The 22670-nt window shown below is 44.9% G+C and overlaps 3 protein-coding genes and 2 non-coding genes across 12 annotated transcripts in view; 3 read left to right on the forward strand and 2 right to left on the reverse strand.

Annotated features, from left to right (window-relative positions):
* The window catches only part of TRIM66 (tripartite motif containing 66), a 59489-nt gene extending 50696 nt beyond the window's left edge, over window positions 1-8793 (reverse strand). Inside the window, exons 1-3 of one of the 4 annotated variants that reach the window (XM_059135334.1) lie at window positions 6050-8793; window positions 5374-5560; window positions 400-706 (exon numbers count right to left, since the gene is read on the reverse strand). In XM_059135334.1, the coding sequence (XP_058991317.1) occupies window positions 400-706; window positions 5374-5418 (352 nt within the window). In that variant the 5' untranslated portion in view covers window positions 5419-5560; window positions 6050-8793. The remainder of the gene's footprint in view (window positions 1-399; window positions 707-5373; window positions 5561-6049) is intronic. The other 3 variants (XM_059135341.1, XM_059135349.1, XM_059135375.1) reach the window with 3 other exon arrangements.
* A 460-nt stretch (window positions 8794-9253) lies between these two features.
* On the forward strand, window positions 9254-11885 carry RPL27A (ribosomal protein L27a; the record flags this gene model as incomplete). Its single annotated transcript, XM_059184155.1, has 4 exons — window positions 9254-9407; window positions 9844-9919; window positions 10614-10788; window positions 11705-11885. Coding segments are annotated over 4 exons (534 nt in total), but the record flags the coding sequence as incomplete, so codon positions are not given.
* On the forward strand, window positions 10087-10217 carry LOC131823015 (small nucleolar RNA SNORA3/SNORA45 family). The gene has a single exon (XR_009350464.1). It is a non-coding gene; the product is annotated as a small nucleolar RNA SNORA3/SNORA45 family (small nucleolar RNA).
* LOC131823014 (small nucleolar RNA SNORA3/SNORA45 family) lies at window positions 11464-11594 on the forward strand. Its single transcript, XR_009350463.1, has one exon. It is a non-coding gene; the product is annotated as a small nucleolar RNA SNORA3/SNORA45 family (small nucleolar RNA).
* A 437-nt stretch (window positions 11886-12322) lies between the features above and the next one.
* The window catches only part of DENND2B (DENN domain containing 2B), a 177045-nt gene continuing 166697 nt past the window's right edge, over window positions 12323-22670 (reverse strand). For all 5 annotated transcript variants that reach the window (XM_059135395.1, XM_059135405.1, XM_059135421.1 and 2 more), the window contains 4 exons: window positions 22005-22116; window positions 20999-21238; window positions 20013-20099; window positions 12323-19228 (listed from right to left, as the gene is read on the reverse strand). In XM_059135395.1, coding sequence (XP_058991378.1) covers window positions 19194-19228; window positions 20013-20099; window positions 20999-21238; window positions 22005-22116 — 474 coding nt within the window. In that variant the 3' untranslated portion in view covers window positions 12323-19193. The remainder of the gene's footprint in view (window positions 19229-20012; window positions 20100-20998; window positions 21239-22004; window positions 22117-22670) is intronic.

Raw genomic sequence — 22670 nt, forward strand, 5'->3', positions numbered from 1 at the left:
TCACTAGTCCAAGAGAGTCTGTTCAAAGTTAGTTCCCAACCAATCCTAGGGGGGCAGCAGCTCTCCCTCTGCCTCGGAAGTTTGGTGAATCAGGACAGCGTCCTCTCCATCTGGGGAGTGAGCCAAACCTTGAATCAACACCTTCCCAGGTTTCTCAGTTTGCCACCAACTCAAGGAAATCCCAAACATGCAAAGTCCCAGCTTACAAAATAGATATAGTAGGCATCAAGAGGATTCCTTTGTCTCACAGATTCCCCAAAGAATTGTGTTTGGCAACGAGTATCCCTTGGGCATTTAAATTCTGATTCTTTCTACTCCTGAAATTCAGTTCCTATGAAACAGGAAGAGACCAGTTATGTGGAAGGAGGGGAACCAGTGGCGCTTTACTTTTGTACTTACCATCTGGGACAGACCCGAGAACCTTGGCCACCTGCCTCAGTTCCTGGATCAAACCCTGGAAGCAGCCTTTACAGAGCAAATGCTGGCAGGGTAGAAACCGGGCCCCCATATCGTGCAGGTCCTGTCGGCACACTGAGCAGGTCTGTACCAGGGCCTCCATCTGACCACTCCTGTGTTTCTGGTCAACTAGCGGCAGCCACATAAACCTCATGCCCATATTGGTGCCCATGCTCATGCCGGGGACCGGGGCTCTTCCAGTGATATCCTCATGTGTGAAGCAGTGTGTAGAGCGAGCAAGCTCCACTCCCTGTAAGTGAAGCACAAAGCAGAGTGACTCATTTCTTTTGGGTGGGGGATGCTCCTGAACAGGCCAGGGAGGACTCAGAGAGCTGGAGGCTCGTGCCTTGTAGCCTTCAGGCCTCAGCCTCACACCCTCACCTGAGCTCAAAGAGAGAGTCCAGCATCTCCGCTGTAGGAAGCAAAGTGGCAGAGGTCTGCTAGATTGTGTGCTTCTTACAGGGTTTGTTTACTTTCAAAAGTGTCCAGTATCTACCTGTGCTTCTCTTTATTAGTGGACAGGCTTGAGCTGAAATTTCATTTTGGAAAAGAGAAGGAAATGCATTAAAAGCCAAGTATATGCCAGGGGCTTCCTGTGCTTCCTATGCTTCATCAGTCCTCACAAGTATTCTTGGAAATAGGCATTATGATACTTTCACAAATTAAATAAAGCCATGAGGGACAGGCTGGGGAAGCTGAGGTTCAGAGAGGCTGGGTAATTGTACAAAGACAGGTGGTAAATAGTAAAGTTCAAATTCAAAATCAGACTTCACACTTATTTAGCACAGGGCAGCACAGTAGCCCCATGGAGGTAAGGGCAGTCTGTCTTAGAAGGTTTAAGTGTGGCTGAGTTCATTTCATTAGGCTTTGAGAATACCAAACTCTTTGGTCTCAAACCCCTTTATGTTTTTTAATTATTCAGGACCCCAGAGAGATTTTATTTATTTGGGTTCTATCTATTACTATTTACCATATTATAAATGAAAACTGAGAAAATTAAAACTATTAATTCATGCAAAAACAATAAACCTATTACATGTCAACCTGAATAACGTACTTTTTTGGGAAAAAATTAACTATTTTCAAAACAATAAATTTAGTAAGAAGAGTGACATCATTTTTCCTTTTTGCAAACCTCATTAATATCTGTCTTAATAGGAGACAAATGGAATCCTATACCTCCTTCTTCAGTCAATCCACTCTGTGTTGTTTTGTTTATAGTGTATGAGGAAAATCCAGCCTCATGGGGCTGCACAGTTAGAAAAAAATATGGCTATGTTTAATAGCCTTGTCAGGTAACTGTGCACATTCTTTGATTCTACAAGTAGTAGTTTCTTAGAGGCTGGTTGCCATGTGGAGTCTGAAACTACATCAGTGAACATTTCTTACCCTGTTACATTAAAATCCACTGTACTATCTTGCACTGTGAACTGTTCTTTTACTCAGGCATCATTTTATAACACCAAGCATTTGCCATTTGGAAAATACTGGTTAAATGACTTATGCAGATGCTCTGAGTACTGACGTTTCATTAGACAATAACAAAACATCACACTCTTTGACATTGCCTCAAATCTTACTGAAAAATTCTTTACAAGGAAGATGTCAGACTCAAATAAAGATGTCAGACTCAGAATACCTTTACCAGAATTCTAATTTTTGCTGGGAACTCTAATTTTATCATTGGCAACAAATACTGTCGGGTTTTTTCCTTGAAATGACAGGCTCACTTCATTTTTGAGAAAATACCTGCCAGATTCCCAAGGTTGAATAACCACAGTCTGTCAGTTGTTCTTTCAAGTAAAACTGGTGTCATACAAAAACAAAAACAAAAAACAGGCTAGTTCAGCTTGCAACTCACACTACAGCACATGTGCAGTTCCTCTCTTTGATAAGTAGAAGTGCTTTATGCATTCTTCCAGTTTCTTCACACGGAATATTAAAAACATGTATTCAAGGACTGAAACGTAGTAAACTATTTACTGCTTCGTCATGGACACTCCTAAGTGAGACTCCCTTCTCTTTCCTTTCTCTCTCTTTTCCTGCAAATGCCTGGCAGTGAAGAACAGCATAACTTGTACCAGCATCTTTGGCTTTTTACACACCATCTTTGGTTTTTCCTTTGGCACCAGAGTGAATGCCAACCCAGCGAAAAGGGCAGATAACATCTTAATATTATTATGAAAATGTTTTTGATGCTATGGACACTTGCGGATACCTGTGACCCCATGGACACTAACGGAAGTCTCAGGGACCACCCCCATGCTCCCACCACCTGTCATCGGTCTATAGACAGCACCTTCAGAACTGCGGCATTAGGCTTTAAATAATTACTCTGGGGATTCAATGTGGTGGCATGGCTTTCCAACACCAGTGGGTACTACTCGGGATGAGTATACAAATAAATATTTCATTTGTCTTAGAAAACCAACTGAAGTAACTCTATGAGGATAAGGTTTAAATTAAAGACATGGCCAAGAAATGGAGTCTCTGATTTGAGGATTGGGGGGTTCCAAAGGACTGAACTTCTACCCCCTTCCTCTGGCTGCTTTTCACTACACCTTAGCTCTTCCCTCTCCTTCCTATCTCCTCTGACCTGCGGAAGAGGATAGAAGATAGAGGAAGGCAGGGGTAGCAAATTCAAATGCTCACAGGGGCTAGCCATACAAATAGTTCCACCTAAAAGAATGTGGGTCCAGTGTTGTCAAACCTTAGTTTTCCAAAATGTCAGAAATCCACATTTTTACTTAAACTCACAAACACTGGCAACTAATTACATTTCAAAAACATGAGAAAACAGCATGAGTCAAAACATACCAGTCATTAGCCTGTGACCTCTGCTTTAAGTCCCAGACAAACATGGACTAAATGAACATTATGTGAAAGTCTGGAAGGACAGAAAACCTCTCATATAACATTACCTTGCTACAAATCCCTCCTTTTAACACCTTACAGCCTGATCTGAGGGTTTCTACAACCTGGCCAAGGAATGGCAGAGCAAGTCATTCCATGTCACACTGGGAGTAAGAATTTCCAAAGACTGTTTGCATGGGTAGGAGAGAACAAAATTAATCATCAAAAACAAGTACTTCAGGCAAAAATGGGGAGAGAGACACACTAGGTAATGAGAAAACATCCACTTGAGCTAGACGGTGTTGAATGCGACATTATTACCTGTGTACTTGTTTACTGTCTCTTCGGACACAGTCCTAGGACATGACTTAGTCTTTCTTGTTCACCCTTGTCCCTGCTCCTCACTACCTGACAGGCATATATAGTGTCTGAACATAGCATGCACTCAATAAATATTTCTAAAATGAAAGAATGAATCTCAGCATTTTTCAACAAGAAAAATAAGATCCAAAGAGAATATGCTGTTTGTTCAATATCATTTGGCTAGCTGGGAAAGGACCCCAAACTTCTGTGTTCCTTCTGCTAATTTTATCATTTGAAATTAAACGAAAACCCCAGTATTTAAGCCCTTCTTTATTGTGCTATTGGATAAACTGCCCTCTAATGTACACAAATTCCTCTCTTCACATTTTGTTATTCTGAGTTTAATGGCAGCAAGGTTTTCCATCCTAGCTTTCAACAAAACTCTAGGAATGCATTTTCCATGTATTACCATGATATGTTTTTTTAAGGTTTTATTTATTTATTTGACAGGCAGAGATCACAAGTAGGCAGAGAGGCAGGCAGAGAGAGGGGAGGGGAAGCAGGCTCCCCGCTGAGCAAAGAGCCCAATGTGGGGCTCGATTCAGGACCCTGGGATCATGACCTGAGCTGAAAGCAGAGGCTTTAAACCACTGAGCCACCCAGGTGCCCCGTAACATGATTATTTTTTTAAAATCTATTCAACACAGCACAGAAAGACTCTCGGAAATTAGATTATTTTTACTTTGTGCTGAAGACAACTCTGTGGTCCTGTGGATTTTCCTCCAAATGCCATATTGCCATATATCAACAACTACTTATAGAGGCAAAAACAACCACAACAAAAACAAAACAAACAACAGCAACAAAACCACCTGAACCTGGTAGTTGAAAGTGGTAACTATACATGCTACTGGTGCATAAATTACTACAATCCATTTGGGGGGGAAAAACAGCATAAAATGAATTATAAAAATATTCATACCCTATAATACAGCCATCTCACTCCTGGGAATTTACCCTAAACAAGTTATTCAATAGAATAAAAAAACCACATACACACAAATGTTCACTGCATCACTGATAGCAGAGGACATGATAAGAATAACAACAACAACAACAACAAAAACAGGAGAAAATGGCTTGGTAAATTATAGTATATGCTGAAGATAAATTAGTCTTAAGCTATTAATAATAATAATGATGAAGACCAGGTAGTGATTCAGAAAAAAATGTCATGATATCAAATGAAAAGCAGAATACAAAAGGATTTGTGTGCTACAATCATCAGCTTTGTAGGTAGCTATTTTTCCATGAAAGGTAATATTCAGACATAAAAAGAGCATTGTAAGGTATTGTGATTCAAGATGTTTTTTTTTTTAACATTTTCTTTAATGTTTCACTGACTTTTCTATTATATGCAGTTCTTAAAAATCCTTTCTGAAATAAATTTGGATTTCTCAGTTTTTCCAGCATTCTCACTTAAAAAGAACAGAAACCCTCGCTCTTCCCATCTTAAATGAACAATCCTCTACTTGAAAAAGGAAAGCAACATATTATTTCCAAATGTCTGAACCTAAAGACGGAGTGCAAGTAAACTGGATCCACCCATTTTGTGGTTGCTGTCAGAAGGACTGCTGAGAACTCAGGAACCCAGAGGGTAGATGAAGAAAGAGGGATCACAGGGCCCTCTTCAGGGTGGGGGTGTGTTCATAAGGTACCCTGGAGAAAGGTCTGGGGTACCAAAAAGTTCAGCACATTTACCTGTCTCGCCAGGTTGCTGCCTGGCATCATCTCCCTTCTGCTCATTTCACAGGTATTTTCTGAGGCCCTGACTCTCTGGGGGAGCCCAAATGCCTGAGATGTCACAAGGCCACGCTCTACTTCAGAAGAGATGTCACAGAGAAGCAGGCCTCTCAGAGGTCAAGTCTCAGGGTCATGTTCCGTGTGCCTGAGTGGAGAAGGACAGGTCACCAAATGCCTAATGTCTGAATGCTTCTCGGTGTCAAACTTCATTTGTTCTCTCAGAGCTAGTCAACCTAGGGAAACTGACCTGCACTGACAAAACACACATAAGCCTTATGTTAAAGCTATAGGATTTCCTTGGGAATGAAAGGGAGCCTTCTAGAAACCAGAGCCAGACGATTGCCCAGGGCATGCCCTCTACCCTGGAGATGAAACCACCAATGAGAAGAGCATTAAGTGAACACAGAACCCAACAGAGTGCTGGTCCACTCAGGGAGAATTTCCATTCTGATGGATGGCCTGAGGGGTAGAATATAGCTCCTCTATACCCATGGAAGCTGGCAAAACTACCCAGAAGTAGTGCTCATGACCCAGAACCCTACCACTACCCCTGGACAGTCTTGGTCCTTGCTCTAGTCCTCCTTACAGGACACTTGATGGTTACCTTTCATTCCCAGAGCTCTGCCCAGCTTACCTCCATTCATAGACCATGTTCCCAAGGATAGCTCAGTTCGTCTCTTGTGCCCTTAATGGCCAGATCTGATTCAAATAGGGGGTGATCTCTTCTTAGGTCTCACCCCCCACTCTCAAGGCCACTCTTTCTGCTGGTCACAGGCAGTATGTAATCAAGGACTGAAGGACTGATGAAGACCATAATGCTGTGAGGTCAGAGAGGGAGTGGTCACTGAGGTAAAAACAGATCTGGAAAGAGAAGACTAAAGACTAGGTAGGCCCAGGCTCTGTCTCTTGACAGCTTTGTAGCCTCTGGCAAGTCGTTCAACCTTCAGTGCCACAGTTCTCTCATTCTTATTCATAAAAGGGTGCTGGTAGTGCTGACCTCTCAGGCAAATACATTTTGTAAACTGCAAGGTGTACTTGGCTATTATCATTGTGGAAGAAGCAGAATATAAGGTGGGCCTTGAAGGCTGAGGAAGATTCAGGATATCTGATCAGGAAGAAGATGAGCACTACAGACGTGAGAAATGGCACCAGCACAGGCAAAAAGGCAGAAGAGATGTTTCAAGTCTGGCTGCAGGAAAAACCTCCCGTAAGAGAAGCTGAGGTTAGTTTGGAAAGGCAAGTGGGCTGTATTCTGTTGTAATAGGGAGCTATCCAACTTTTTTGATCAAATAAGTGAAAGGATGAAAGCCATGTTTTGGGAAGATGAACCTGGCAGAGATGTGAAGGATAAATGGATTGGAGGAGGGTTAGAATGCAGCCAAGATGGCCACAGAAGGCTGCTGAACTCAAGAGACATGATGAGGGTCTTAATGAAGGGAGTGGCTTGGGGGCTTAACAGGAGGAAGCAGATCTGAGATATAGAACAAAAGGGTATGGTGACAGTGTATTAGGGGAAATGAAGGCTTGGGAACAATTTTCAGGTCTCTCTGACATCACTATCTAGGTGGACAAGGGTGCCACTCACCAAGATATAGTATAAAGAAGGCACCAGTGAGCAGAGAAGACTGAAGTCTTTGAATATGTTTACCAGGTTTGTCTCTAGAATGTTCAAGGAATAATAATCAGAGATTAAGTAAATACAGGAGTGTAGAGCTCAGCAATGGAGATGTGAATTGAGGACACCCAAAATAAGCTCACCCAAGGACTGTGTACTGTGAAAAGTTAAGAGAGGCAAGGACCAGAGGTTGAAAAATAGCAACACTTAAATGATTAATAAAGTTAAAAGAACCTGAAAAGACTAAGAAATGGCCAGAGAAATATGAAGAAGAGAAGTTTCTAAAAGGAGTCAAAGAGGTAAAGTACAACAGAAAGAATGAGTGGTCAAAGGAATGGGAAGAGTCCATCCAATTTGTTGTTGTTGTTTTTAAGATTTTATTTATTTATTTGACAGAGAGAGATTACAAGTAGGCAGAGAGGCAGGCAGAGAGAGAGAGAGGAGGAAGCAGGCTCCCCGCTGAGCAGAGAGCCCAATGCGGGACTCGATCCCAGGACCCTGAGATCATGACCTGAGCCGAAGGCAGAGGCTTAACCCACTGAACCACCCAGGCGCCCTCAATTTGGTATTTTTTAATTGATGATTTGAGTCAGAGTGGTGTGCCTGAGGGCTAGATTGCTGCGGAGTAAACAATGAATGGGAAATCAACAAATGGACAGAATTCAGACTACTCTTTTGGGGAGCTTGACTGTAAAGGAAAGAGTAAGGGTGCTAGGTAGGTATCAGTCAGGGAGAATTTAGGATATTTCGCTAAAACATGTTACCTGACAGGAACGGGGTAGGGAAGATACACACATAGAGTAATTGAAAGAATGGGATTTTGGACACCTGTTGAGACTGAGAAATGGCTCTTCCACTGAGTGAGGTGACAGTAAGTACATTCAGTCACGTTAATTTGTTGAAGGTTGCTACATGCCAGGAACTGGGAGTGCGTGGATACAAGAAAATAATCCTGAACTACCACGGAATTTGGTGGAGAAGGGAAGACAAATGTGGTCGACAATTATATAAGAGCTGCCTACGAGACTGCGTGCGGGTACACGTGGGAGAAGTAAACAACAATGGCTGAATGGGCCAGAGAAGTTTCGCAGGTTCGAGGTTGAGCAGGGGTTCCCTGGTGCGAGAGAGAGAGGGTCACGGCCATGTCAGGTAGATTCAAGTGAAAAATTAAAATTTGGTGGTTAGAAAAAAGTACTTAAGAGTCTGCATTAAAAGGACCATAAAGCAACCAGGTATATAGATCCCTGAAGTATTAAGTATTGCTCAAACTGGGGATGCCCAGGATGATTGCACAAAGGCAAAGGTGGAATTAAGACCGAGTGCGTCCTCGGGTGTGGGTGAGCAGGTGCCGGTGGGTGGCAGACACCTAGGAAAGGGCTCAAAGGGAGCAGAGCGAGATACCCGGTGGGCACACTGAGGGTCAGACGGCGCCTCGCGAATCCGCAAGGCTGCCAGAGAACAAGCAAACAACCGCTACCGCTAGAGCCTAGCAGACCACAAAGAACGCGAGGCGCGAGGAATGGCTCAGAGTTGGGCGTCTGGCGAAGACCTGAGTGAGATACGGTGGCTTAGGCGGGTTCCAGAGCAGAAGCGCCGCGACGGCGTGCAGCACACAGCGCCCCAAGCCGCGGATTCAGCGACAGCTCTCAGCCTCAGAACCTGAGGGAATGCGGTCTGCGCGCGCAAGGAATTCCGGCCACCACCGCAACCCGGACTCCGCTGAGAAGTCCAGCTCAAAGAAGGGACAGCCTAGTCTGGCAGTCACGCGAGACCCGCGAGACCTACGAAACCCGCGAGACTCAAGAGACCCCCCGCCCTAAGCCCGGCCTCCCTGCCGGAAGTGAGTCTCATTGGCTCCGCCCCCCTCATCGGTACCTCGCGAGATTTCGCAAAAACATCCCTTTTCCGTCTGGGCTGCCGACATGGTAGGTGGTTCTTTTCGTGCCTCTGCTTAGTTGCGGGTGCAGGCCGCGAGCACTACTCGAGTTGCACCCAGCCACCTACCCCCGATCTTGGCCCGGCTTTCCAGGCTGTCCATGGCGGACCTCAGGGCAGGGTGGCCGGCATCGGCCCTGGAGTCGGGCCGCGTGCTTTTCCTGGGTTCGAATCTCTTGAGACACGGGGACCCGCGCGCTCGGGCGCCGCCTTGATGAGGCCGCATGGCCCCGGGCCAGTCCGTAACTTCACCTTTGCTGAATGTGACCCAGCGCAGATACTTGATCCCCAAAGCCTACAGACCCTTCGCACACGGTCAAGCTCGCCCTCTGCCCCATCTCCCTTTGGCCTTATCACCAAGCACCTTTTTCCATACAGCCTTCCAGACTGAGGAAGACCCGGAAACTTCGGGGCCACGTGAGCCACGGCCACGGCCGCATCGGTAAGTGTCGGCATCCCATCCTGGTCGGCTTTGAGCTCTCCCCGCTGGGTACTTAGCTAGCCGGGAAGTGGGTAGGGTAGAAGTGGGTTCGCCTTCTGCGAATTTGACTGTTAGCGGCTGATTTTTTTTTTTTTTTTTGGTAGAATTTTTAGAATTCTCTACAGTACTCCACTTGAAGAGAATTTAACATCAGTTGGGGGAATGAAATTTGGTTGGGGCAAGGTGTTAATTTGTCGAAGGCATGGAGTACTGTGGATAGTGCTGTGATGTGGAACATTGCAAAGAGATGTTTCACCCGTAAACTTGAGGGAATAGCAGTGCTTAAAGAGGTACTGTAGACTGGGAACAAGATAAGTAAATATGTAGAAGTGTGGGGAAAGGAGAAGAATTGAGGGGCTGGAGAAGGCTATAGCCATGTAGCTTTGTATTCTTGCAGGCAAGCACCGGAAGCACCCAGGAGGCCGGGGTAATGCTGGTGGCATGCATCACCACAGGATCAACTTCGACAAATAGTGAGTGTTTCTTGGCTTGTGCTTCTCCTGGCACTGACAGTTTGGAGTTAGGGGCAGAGGGTTGGCTCAGGACACCTTCAATGGGAAGAAAGCCTCTTGCCACTGGAAAACCTTGTGTGTGGCTGAGTTTTACCAAGTTAACATTTGATGCAAACTGAGAACTTTTCATCGAGGCTAGAGTCACGCTTGGGTATCCGCTTATTGCCTTAGTGTGCTAGAGCCCTCGAAGAGTAATTGCTGACCTTATTCACTGGCTGTGACCCTCATGGCATAGTCAGTCACCGGGTTAGTGACATCAGATTAACTATGCACCTCCTAGATTGACTTATGTCCCCAAATTTGTTTAGAAAATCTCTTATCACAAGAATGTGTAAAATTGCCATAAAATACTGTCAAGTGATCTTGAAGACCTCTAGTCTTGGCATTGCCTCTGACTTTTTCAGTGACTTCTCCTGGTTCCATGAAATAAGGCTAGTCTTCTACTCCCGAGCATCTTTGGTGGCTTCTTTTTTAAATATTTGTTTTAGTTCAACAATGGATAGAATACCTGCTATGTCACTGTTGTACAGCAGTGAACAATTTACACTGAAACTAGGAGAGATGAACAATGAAGAGATGAACAATGTGTATCATCTTACACATCACTTCTTAATTGGAGTCAGGTTATAAAAGTGATTGCCCTTCTCTTCCCTAGTCACCCAGGTTACTTTGGAAAAGTTGGTATGAGACATTACCACTTAAAGAGGAACCAGAGCTTCTGCCCAACTGTCAACCTTGATAAACTGTGGACCTTAGTCAGTGAGCAGACACGAGTAAATGCCGCCAAAAACAAGACTGGAGCTGCTCCTATCATTGATGTGGTGCGATCGGTGAGTGAAGGAATAGTTGTTGACTTCATATTGTCCTTGCCTCTCAAAATTCTGGATAATCTAATCTATTTGATGATCTATATGGAATCTCTACCCAGTTACCTACTAGACTATTTCATCTTTTGATAGAATTTCCACAGGTAACTGACCAAAATTGAACTCTAGTTCAGTTGTGATTCACATAAAATATTTGAAGAATAATAATCTTTAAAATCAGTAATCTTATCCCCACTGTTACTGCCCTGATTTATACAGGTTTGCATTTCTGGTCTAAGCTTTTGGCAGTATCTTGGCTCTGATCCCTCTTAGACAGCCCCGCTTATGTGAGGCACAGCTCTTGGCCCTTTATGTCCCTTACAGAATAAAATCCTGAGATGTTTGTTATTTATGGATTTCCGCTATCTGAAGAGATTTCCACACACCCCAGAACAGTGATGACAAAGCATTTTTGTATGTCTTTTGGAGTTCCAGTCTTGTCTCAGTTTTACCTCCCATGGGTATGGAGATAGTCTAAATCCTAAAGGGGCTTTTGGTGAAGTTTTAAATACCTTTCCCCAGCCTACTTAACACTCCTTGAGCAATTTTGATGGTCAGGACTTCTTGGAACCTTGCTGGGAATGTAGTCTTTATTTTTGCTTATCACCTGGTAATTGAATAGGGTGGGGGAGATGTTTGCTTGAGGCTAGAGTCACATCCTGACACATCTCTTGTCCTGGTGTGCTAGAGTCCTCAGAGAGAATCTGCTGGTCTTGATTCACTGGCGAGGGCAGTCAGTGCCCCCGGTAGTGCCCAGATCAGAAACATGCTGTCCTAGCTCCTAGGTGGCATAGACTGGCAGGCACCTTTCTTCATCCAGGGAGTTGTCATCTGCTGTGGTGTGTATTAAAGCTTTTTTTTTTTTTTTCTATTCCTGCAGGGCTACTACAAAGTTTTGGGAAAGGGGAAACTCCCAAAACAGCCTGTCATCGTGAAGGCCAAATTCTTCAGTAGAAGAGCAGAGGAGAAGATCAAGGGTGTCGGGGGCGCCTGTGTTCTAGTAGCTTGAAGCCCCGTGGGGAGAGGTTCATTAAATGCTAACAAGTGCTTTTCTTTTCTGGTCTGGGTGTAAATTCTTTAGCACCCCTACCTCCTGACCTGTATATCAGAAACCCACCTAATGGATTTCCAGGAGTAAGGGTATGAGGGCCTGAGACTCGGTCAGCTCCCCTCAGAAAGTGTGGAAGAGAGAGCAACAGCACTTAGAGGACTTGGCCCAGTACCTAACTAGAACATTTTCATTTATAAAGTGAGAATGATAGCACATGTATGTATCTTAGAGTTAAAAGACCAGTTTGCATTGTATATTCTGAATTTACAATGAGTGGGAGAATACACCCTTTAACTGTAATACATGGCTCAAAAGGGGATATTCGGTTAGTTATGTTTTGTTAAAGTAAGCTCTTACCCAGCATGGGACTTGAACTCAAGGCCGTCAGATTAAGAGTTACTTGCTCTACCAACTGAGCCAGTCAGGCACTCCAAAAGGGAAAACTCAGTTTTGTTTTGTTTTTGTCAGAGAGAGTGAGCATAGGCAGACAGAGTGGCAGGCAGAGGCAGAGGGAGAAGCAGGCTTCCTGCTGAGCAAGGAGCCCGATGTGGGACTCCATCCCAGGATGCTGGGATCATGACCTGAGCCGAAGGCAGCCGCTTAACCAACTGAGCCACCCAGGTGTCCCAGGAAAACTCAGTTTTGATGGGGCATTCTAAAGAGTGGACAAAGTGATAGGATTGAAGCGATTGTGAAGGATATAATTCCTGAGCCTAAGGTTTTTCCTCCTTGACTCTGTCTTTTATCATACCATTCCAGAATCTTGAGAGGGGGCCCAGTCTGAATCTTAGACACATCGGGGCTTTTATACATGAAAGTGGTTTGGGATCTAAAAAGCATTTGTCAGGATGTACATATCCCTGTGTATTAATGTTCAAAGAACTACATCATGAGATGCTAAAGATTCTAGTCTGAAATTAGCATAGAATTTGGGAAAGCCAGAAGCTGTACTTGGGCTTTCTGAGGTTTGTATCCTACAAAAATGAAATGGTGACCAGTGCTTGTGTGCAGATAGGACCTTCAGATCTCAGGGTAAATTATAATTTGCTACAGTTTTTCTAGTTCTTTCCAAAAATTGTGACGTTTTCTTTGGCCCCAAATAAAGTTGGTGTCTACAACCCTGGCCAAAAAAAATAGGATGACACTTAAAATGCTACTAGGTTTGAGTGGTGGTTTCTTAGTCCTCTAGGGTGATATGTGGGCTGGGAACCATGACTTCCGATGGGACAAATTTGTGACAATCTTTAGAGGATTCTGCAGACCCCCAAGTAAAAGGAAAATGGACAGCAAACTTAGTGATTTGGTTGAAAAGTGTGCAAAGGCTTTACTCAGTTGGACAAACTGGATAATTCAGATTTGATCTTTGATGATGGAGAAAGGCAAAACTGGTCCCTTAGTGTCTTGGAGGACATACAATCTGGAAGCTGAGGTCATGGATCTGAAATGGGTTGTAGTTGATATTGATACTAAGAGAATTAAATGTCTGATTATAATTACACAATGAAGAGTCTAAAAATATCGAGATACAGATGGGGTTTGAGCTTTTGACCCAAATCTTAACAGCTGTGTGTGGCATCTTTAAAGACTGAGGATTGTGTGGATTAAAATGGAAGTACTTAACCTTTTCAACTTCCTGTGAACGATTATGGGAGTGGACAAATTAATCCCCATGGTCTGATAAGGGAAAATGATCAAGCAGAGAGAAGAGCAAACATGCTATCCAATTTGGGAAAGTTAAGCAAAATAAGTGAGTGTAGTTAGGGACTGGGCTGCAGTGGGAGGTGGAGCAAAGAAAATGGGAATGAGAAAGCAGGAGTAGGATTCAGAAAATTAAATGGATAGGACTTTGCAACTGGATGAATTGGGGTGGGGCTGGCAGCTAAATGGTTAGGCCTGGACAGGTAGGATTTAGCCCATATGTGAAAACAAGTCCCTTAGAAGCCAGTTTATTACCAAGAAATTTACTGTGTAGCATCACTACCCATAAACATGGTGGGGTTAAGTGGGATAATACCTATCCTTGTATGGAGGTGTAGATGGCCATGCTGAATGTGAAAGTCCCTCATCCATTTTAAATAGAAGATAATCCAGATACCATGCCATCCCACCTGGCCTTGGAAGGACAGCTGAAGCAGACTCTCCAGCTTGCTTACTCAAGTACCAACAACTAATAGCTGGCAGATGCTTTGATTCAGGTGTTAATCTTGTCGAGGAAGCCAGGAGACAAAACCGTACTTTCCTGTTGCAAATGAAAAGCACAGACCTATAGGGACCACTTGGCTTGTTTGATGGGACCAAGCGCAAACCTTACACTTTGACTTTATATTTGCATCAAAGGGGCCACTGCTGAGATACAATCCACGCTGAAGAAACAAATGAAGCTGCCAAGCTGCTTAGTCTGTGCTGCAGGCAGAGGCCCACACTGCCACTGGTCTTTTTAGTGGCTGATCTGGGTACAGGGTCAATAGAAGTCTTCCCATAAACGAAGGCCAGAGCGTTGTCAGAGAACCTCCAAGTCCGTGGTCTTCAACCATGTTTACCTTCCTCTAAAGACTGGTAAAATAACGTCACCTAGCCCATCAGGCTGACCTGCTTATTTTCTATAGCTTGGATTGCTAAGGATAGGATTTCTGGCCTAATGTACATGTGCTTTAGATACATTTTCATACAAACCTCGGAGCTGAAGCTTTAAAAAGATAACTTGTCGATATCGGACTCGACCCCATTTTCAAAATCCGCTAACGAATTTAAGGTTTCAATTCAAATACGCGTATTCTTACTTGATGGCCAGGCCACACAAAATCAGCCCCTGGTCTGAAAACCCCTGGTGTGCCTAAGGGCGCACCATCGGCGGAAGGCGGACGACAACGGAGACGGCAGAGGCCACAGCCCTACAGAGCCTGAGGCTCCCGCAGCTGCCCTTGTGGTTTACACGGCCCTACTTCTGCGACGCCATCACACAACACCCACCTCTTCTCGCCTCAGCCCCGGAGAACCACTTCCTGAGGGTGTAAGGTTCTGGTTCCGGGGTCACATTAACCTCACCCGCTCCACGACCGGAAGCACGTTCGGCACCGGTTCCTTCCGTGGGCGCAGCCAGTTCCGGAATGGGCGGAGCCGGGCTTGTCGAGCGGCCGGGAGACTTTCCTAGGCATGGCGGGAGGTTTAAGTCGGCGGCTCTCGGTGGGCGTGGGCCCCTTCAGAACAGGGGGCCGGGCCAACCTTGCGACGCTTATGGAAACATGGTTTTTATATTCACGTCAAACACGGGAATTTCCAAACTTCTCAGAATTAGCTTGTTAATTGGTTGTCAAAAAGATGAGCGCCAATTACGACGTTCACGGTACCTGGGACACCTGCTTGTACGTACATGGAGATGGAAATGGGAGGACATAAAACTGAGAAGGCATTTCTAATGAGCTGTGTGAAGTGGGGGAGATGTATGTTTTGATAGTTTGAGTTTCTTGCTTAACCAAATGCATATTTAATATATTTAATAGAATATAAAAAGCAATATAAATGGACAGAAAATAATTTCCAAGTTACCAGAAACTTGCCAGTACCGAAATGTAGTATTTTCTCTTGGTCTAGAATTTTCATGACTTTTTTTTAAGTTTTCATGACCTTTTAAGTGACACTCCCCCCCACCTCCATAGGCAAATAAGATGTTTAGGAAGGCATACTACTACTTTGGCTCTAGAAACTAATTTCGTGTATCACCTTTATTAAGAATGTAAATTGAATTCTGGCTCTGTTTTATGGCCCAATTTTTGTTTTACTTTTATTTCGCCCCCTCCTTTTTTTTTTTTTTTTTTTAAAATACTGCTTCTGTATCTTTATAAATAAGTCATTTGGGTACAAGTTACAAGTCTCCATGTAAAAGGATATTATTATTAGCAAAAATTTGAACTGAGCTGTGATTATAATTAGAATGCTTTTGGGGGAGCCCTAATTCCAATATAAGCTGGAGTTGGAATAATATGGCTTTCCAAAGATACTCCTTCAAAATACTGCCTTTAAGGAACCCAGATTCCTCATTTTGACACTACAGTTTACCAGAGCATGCATATTTAGTTTAAAAACAAACAAACAAAAAGGCATTTAGGAAGATGTATTGGGAACCTGCCCTGCTCTAAAAGTTACCAAAGTGATTAAGAAGAAAACCCAGGGCCTTTATTGACTCCAGAATAGAAGAGGGCTGACACTCTGTAGGCATTGGGGCTTCTGGTAGAGGAAAAGCTTTGTGTTGTCCCTGAGTAAGTGCCCTAGGGTGGTCAGAAAGATGGTTTAAAGACACTTATTTTCAATGGTGGCAAAAACCATCCTCTGGGGAGACAGTTTGAAAATTAATGGGGCAGGTTTTTTTTTTTGTCACAATCATGGAGGGTCCAGGTTGCTAGACATCCTGCAATGTATGGGTTGATTCTAAACAACAAAAATCTAGTTTAGATCTATCTCCATTTTACACATAATACCCTCCCCCAGGGTATATATACTTCTCAGTTTTCCAGGATTCCAAATGCTGTTTAAGTTAAGGGAAAGCTCATACTGTGTTTTGCTCACAACATTGCCAAAAGCTGTTCAATTCTCTGGGGTGCACGAGTGGCTCAGTCCGTTAAGCATCTGACTCTTAATTTAAACTCAGGTCATGACCTCAGGGTCTTGAGATTGAGCCTGTGCTGGGCTCCATGCTCGGTGTGGAGCCTCTTTAAGATTTCCTCTCCCTCTCCCTCTGCCCCTCCATACCCTCTAAAAAAAAAGTTGTCCAGCTCTTTTACCAATGGTAGCACTTACTCAGTAGAATCTGTTGCTGATACAACACACTTTGATCTGTGCTTGTGTAGCTGCTAAATTCAGTGATTCTATATCTAACCTCATTATATCTTCTAGTACAGCTATACCCAAGCATTTACATATTTAAATACATGTTAAACAAAATTTTTCCTTTTATTTCTCCCTATTTATATGAAAATTAAGGTATGTTTAGGTAGGTTACCTTATATACCAATTTCATTTCAGGATAGTAAAGGGGGGAATTAGAGTATGTGCTATAGAAAAGGAGAGTGTTGGATCCAATAGGGTTAAGAACCATCTATTTAGGGGTCATGTAAAACAACTTGAAAGAAGTCCTGACCACTTTTTGTCAACCCCATACCAGGCTGCCTGCTATCATACCCTCCTCTATATTCCCCCAAAGTCTTCCGTGCCTAGTCCATAGTACTCCCTGTGTGGACCCTTGTAGCCTAACCAGAGCCATTATGGGCCTGTACTGATTTTCTGAATTAGGATGAAGCTGTGGCCCTTACAGGAGGAAAAAATCCTTGGGGTTAATCTTAGGTATCCTAAGATTTTAAAGATACATAAAAGTTTCAAATTTTATTTTAAAAAAGGAATTTATACCTATATCTCTTGTGGTGTGACCACATATCTGTGAGGATTCTTTGGAATCACATTAAAAAAGAGGGGAGTGGGAGAAGGAAAGGAGAAAGAAACAGCTTTTGGAAACTGTATTATTACTATTTTACTGTTAAGGAATCTACTTCTGTGACCATCATGAAGCCCAGGCTGGGTTAGCAGTAATGAGTCCTGAAGTTAACTATACCGGACCCTGGACTTTCTGTTGATAAGTACTATCTTCTCTACTTTAGCTTGAGAACTCAGATTCATGAGGCCTCAATCTCTGCCTCCCTATTCCTGGAAGATGCCAAAGCCAACTATGTAAGAGGCTTTTTCAGAGGAGAAGACGACTTTGTCTTCCCAGAAAACAAACCCTTTACACTTTAGGAAGAAGATAGCAACCTCAAACCCCAAACAGGTTGGGACCTTGGGAGCCTCAATGGAAATGGGAAGGAAGAGGGAAGGGAGTCCAGGATAGGACTGTCTCCTGTTTAAGTAGGCCAGGGCGGAAGGACAGGAAGGTCTACTTCTTGGTTCAAATCCTGCCAGTGCCAAACTGAATTCAGTTAAGGGAGTTCCAGCTTACTGCCTCATCTTTCGTCTTAGAAATTTTCACAGTCTTTGCTCTGCGAAGGCCTTGGGTGGGTGAAAAGCCTAAGCCACCCATATTTCCTGCCCTGCTCTTCTTGCTTTTCCAAAGAATATTGCAGAGGTCAACAGGAGAAAACTAGTAACAGAGTGACAGAAGAGCTATAGGCAATGGGCCAGAGCTGTGAGCAAGCCTGGGTTGGCTTTTGCTGAGCTTTAACCACCAATGTCAGGACACCCAGTGATGTCTTCATCACTTTTAGTATGAAGTGAGGGCTTCATACTAAAGAGCAAAATTTTAAGATTCACCTAACAGTGGAGCTGCAAGCACTGAGCATTCTTTCCATCACTGGGAACACTTACATAGAGAGTCTGAACAGCTGGTTATCGAAGTGGCAAGCTGAACAAAACAATGACAAGGTATCTTCTAGACCAGTCATAACAGTTCAAGCCAGAGAACTTGTTTCAGGGGAGGTAAGTGACTCACACTGAAGCTGAACTCTTAAGGAAGTGCTCATTCCCTGCATGATGGTGTTTCATTCCTGACTGGCCTATCTGAGCCCATCCCCCAGGAGAGAGAACTATAGAAAATGAAGCCAAGGAACACGTAGGGCTCTGGGCCCAAACAACTGTACACTGTTTATTGAGAACACCCGTAGATGGTGGGAAGGAGGGATGCCCTGTACCGCATCGTGGCCACCACGGACTGCGAGCTGGGCCTGGAGAGCACTGGAACAGCCGGGGGTGGGGGGTGGGCTTCCCGTGACTCACTGACCATCATCACAAAGGTGGGAGGAACAAGAGAGGGCCAGGCCCGAGAGTCTGGTACCACGCTGCAAATGGGAACTGATTGGCCTTTGCCTTTCAAAAACGGAGGGTTAGGGGAGGGGGACTACTGGAAAAAAAATAGAAACTCTAAGATTAAAAAAAAAAAATAGTCCTCCTGTACATAACAAGACAGCATCTGCTCTCCAGGGCCCAAGACTGGCAGCAGGGGCCTCAGGCAGGCAGGCCTGGAGCCTCCAGGGGAAGATCAGTGGTTCGGCTGAGACAGTCAGCTGCACATAATTGGCCAGTCGCCAGCACCCAGCCCCTTGGGAATATACAAATATTTACCAGATTCTCTTTGCTTGTTACAAAAAGAGATAAGAAAGCTTACAGCAGATTATTTACAAACAGTATCCTGGGATATTGTGAAGGCAGAGGTGGGCTGGCTTGGAGGGCAGGGTCTGTGGGGGCAGAGTAGCCACAGCAGCCCAGAAGGTTCCAAGCTGGCCCCCTCCCCAGGCTCCAGGCTTGGCAAGGCACTGGGCTCCATTACTGGGAAAGGGGCTTAATTCTTCTTGTGGAGGAACTTCATTTTGTTGCCTGTGGGTCAGAGAGGGCAAGGGTAAGGTTTCAGTATCAACTCTTGTAACAGCCTTAACTCTCAGTGGGAGATCTGGCTAGAAAGACTGGATTTTAGCTGAGATGGATCTGATCCGGGGCAGTGAAAATATGTTAGAGTTCTAATTAGGGCACTGGTATCAATCACTCTGTGGCTATGTACAAGCTATTTAACTTCTTTGGCCCCAATTTCCCTTTAAACTGAGACATGCTATGAAGACAGTGGAGGTTTTCAGAGAAGGGCACTCTGGCACTGAGACTTTTGTAGACCCCTTTAGGCCTAGAGAAAAGCTCACTGCCCCCAGAATCCTCATATACACTCAGAAAGGAACACGCAGGAAAAGACCTGATTTATGTAAGGATCTCTGGTTTCTCCTGGTTCTGCAATTTAATGTGCTTAATAGGGGCGCCTGGGTGGCTCAGTGGGTTAAGCCTTTGCCTTCGGCTCAGGTCATGATCTCAGGGTCCTGGGATCGAGCCCCGCATTGCGCTCTCTGCTCAGCAGGGAGCCTGCTTCTTCCTCTCTCTGCCTACTTGTGATCTCTGCCTGTCAAATAAATAAATAAAATCGTAAAAAAAAAAAATACTGTGCTTAATGCTCTTGGAGGACTGGGCTGAGAACCTCTTCACCAGGGGATCTCTTACTCTTCTGTCTACAGCTCCAATATAAATACCCTCTGGTACTGGTTTAGAGTAGTTTGGGTACAGATCCCCCAGCCCCAGCTTCTTGCTGAACATCTGTCTCATCAGTGACCATGCTACTTACCCAAACCTCGGAGAAACTTATTCATCCCACTCTGCTCAGTGTCTGGGAGTTCCTCTAAATACTGCTCCACTCGCTGCTCAAAGAGGCCTGGGGAAGAGAAGGAACAGGGAATAGAACCATCATTGCAGGAAGGGAAGGGAGGCCTATTGGAGGGGACCATGGGCACAGAGAAACAAAGGATCTGCAATTACAATTTATGGGAGCATCTTACTAGAATTCAGACTGTCTCATCATCAGAACTGTAGTTAATAACATCTCACTGTGCTCACTTGCTGAAGCAAGAGGTCCTCAGCACCTTGCTTCCCAGCGCATGTGCCTGAGCTACACTCTGTAAGGCAAAGATGCCACTCCTTGTTTCAGAGCTGGTGCCTTCTCTAGGTCCTCTTAGAACACTCTACCATGTTGTTCCAAAAGGTTTGTTAAACTAAATGGATGGTATTAGTGAACAGAAAATGTAACTAACAACCCAGAGGTTAGAAAAAAAGATCTTGATGAGATTAAAAAAAAAACCAAAAAAACCCACACAAAAAAGTCCTAGAGTGAGCTGAGCTGATATTAGACACAAGGTAACCTATTCTGAATGGAGGCTGCCACCAACCCCAAGAGCTAGCTCAATTTTCTTCATGGCTTCTCCAACCTCTGGTTCTTAGAACCCCCTAAATTGCTCAGTCTGGCCTTTTTCTCTGAATGAGAAGAGCATCTGGGGAGGGGATGGGCAACCAATGGTACGCTGCTCTTGGGTGGAGGGAGACGCTACCAGCCACATGGCTGCGGCCTGTGCACAGTCTCGTGAAGGCATTTACTGCAACAGGAGGAGAAGAAAGCTCTGTTGGTGGTTTCTAGCAGAAGAAAGGGATGGTAGGAGGCCTGGCCCAGCCAACAGCTAAGAGCTTCTGTCATGGTGCCCAGTTACTCTGGCCTGCTAGTAGCAGACAACTTATACAAGATGGCCCATAGCCCCCAACCTCAATCTCTTCTGGCCTTACCCTTTGCCCGACACTTTCTTAGCTCCCTGTCTTGGATGAAGCCGGCAAACATCTGAGACTCCATAAAAACCTCAAGAAAACGACGGATGCTCTTGGAGGCCACAGACTTGCGGAAGGCCTCTCGCTGAAAGGCCCTCTCTCCCTTCTCGCTCTGAGTCAGGAAGAGGGAGTAGTGCCCGACAGTCTCCACAAAGAACCGGATAAACACCTCTGACACGAGCCCATTGAGGGTATTACATTCTGGAAGAGAAAAGACAAATCTGCAAGGTTCAGGCCAAGAACCGGTCATCTCCAACCTCCAACCCCAATCTCTACCTGGTATTGTCTGTCTCCCTCTCCCCAAGAGAATTTCTAGCCAGAACCACTTAGCGGTTTTTGAAACTTTATCTCTTATGCTCCTGGGCTTGTAACTAGCCTCTGATCTAGGTCAGAAACTGTGCTCTGCACATGCAAGTAGGCAAATATTCACTGTGCAACTGTGAGTGGAAATCAGAGACCAGAGGATCACTTTCCCCATACTCCTTACCCTTGGTGGTTTTCCTGGGCTTCACAAGAAGAGGAAGTTCCCTCCATCTCCTGCAGGGGCTCAAGGCAAGGCCCCTGAGGGAGCAATAACTAGTTTCCTATCAGCAAGAAGAGTCTAGGCATTGCCATATGTCTTTGGGTTTTCTTTCTCAAACCTTCTGAAGTAGAGAAGAATTAGATGGAAGAGGGTAGCTTTCTAGCCTGGGCCACCCCAGAAGTGCCCCCAAAGTTATGTTTCTCAACTCCCCCTGACAAAACACCACAATCTTCTCTCCCTGCAGGCCCTTTACTCCCTGAGCCCACTGGTAGTGGGGCTGGAGAATTCCAGGCTAGGCTGAGACCAAGGTCCTGTACCTGAAGCCCCATCAGTGAGACGGTTCTGGTATGTAGAAACAGGGTCCTGGTACCATAAGGCCCAGATCCAGAGCAGAGGGAGTCCTGGGGCCAGAGCTGATTCTGCCCTGGGGCAAGCCTCACTCACCATCATCAGAGTCGCTGTCAGAGTCCTGGGAGATCAGTTCATTCTTCCTCTCTAGAGCCTGCTCCAGAGCCGCCTGTAACTTCCTCGGTAACAGCGTGTCCTCATCATCCATCTACAGGGGAAGGAAAACACACAGTCATCATAATTATAGACACTGAGCACTTACTATATGCCAGGCCCTGGCTAAAGAGCTTAAATATTTAATATTATTCATTCTTCCCCCAAATCCTAATACTATTATCAACCTCATTTTATAATGAGAAGCTGAGCAGAAAGAGAGGTTAGGAAACTCGTCCAAGGATAAAAAGATAAAAAGTGGTGGAGGCCGTGGCATTCACTGCCCAGGAGCTCGGGGTTCCTTGCCCAGCACCCTGAGGAAGCTTCCCCAGCTCCTCTTTCTCCAGCTCCATGGTGGGAAGCAGAGCTGGCTTAGTGTAGGGAAACTATGGCCCAGCCTGTGGCTCAGGTATGAGGTTAGGCTGTCGTTCCTATCTCTGCATTCTTGTTCTATGTCTGTACCTTGATGCCTTGTACCCAGAAGTGGCAGCTGTCAGTGGTGTGTAACACACTCTACCTTCCCGGAGGGCACACCAGTGGGCTGTGCTCCTTAGTGGAAAGCCGGAAGAACTTCCATGGCTAACAAAGGCTTTCTAAAGTTACTACGAT

Source organism: Mustela lutreola, chromosome 1 (assembly GCF_030435805.1).
Source record: "Mustela lutreola isolate mMusLut2 chromosome 1, mMusLut2.pri, whole genome shotgun sequence".
Taxonomy (NCBI): Eukaryota; Metazoa; Chordata; class Mammalia; order Carnivora; family Mustelidae; genus Mustela; species Mustela lutreola.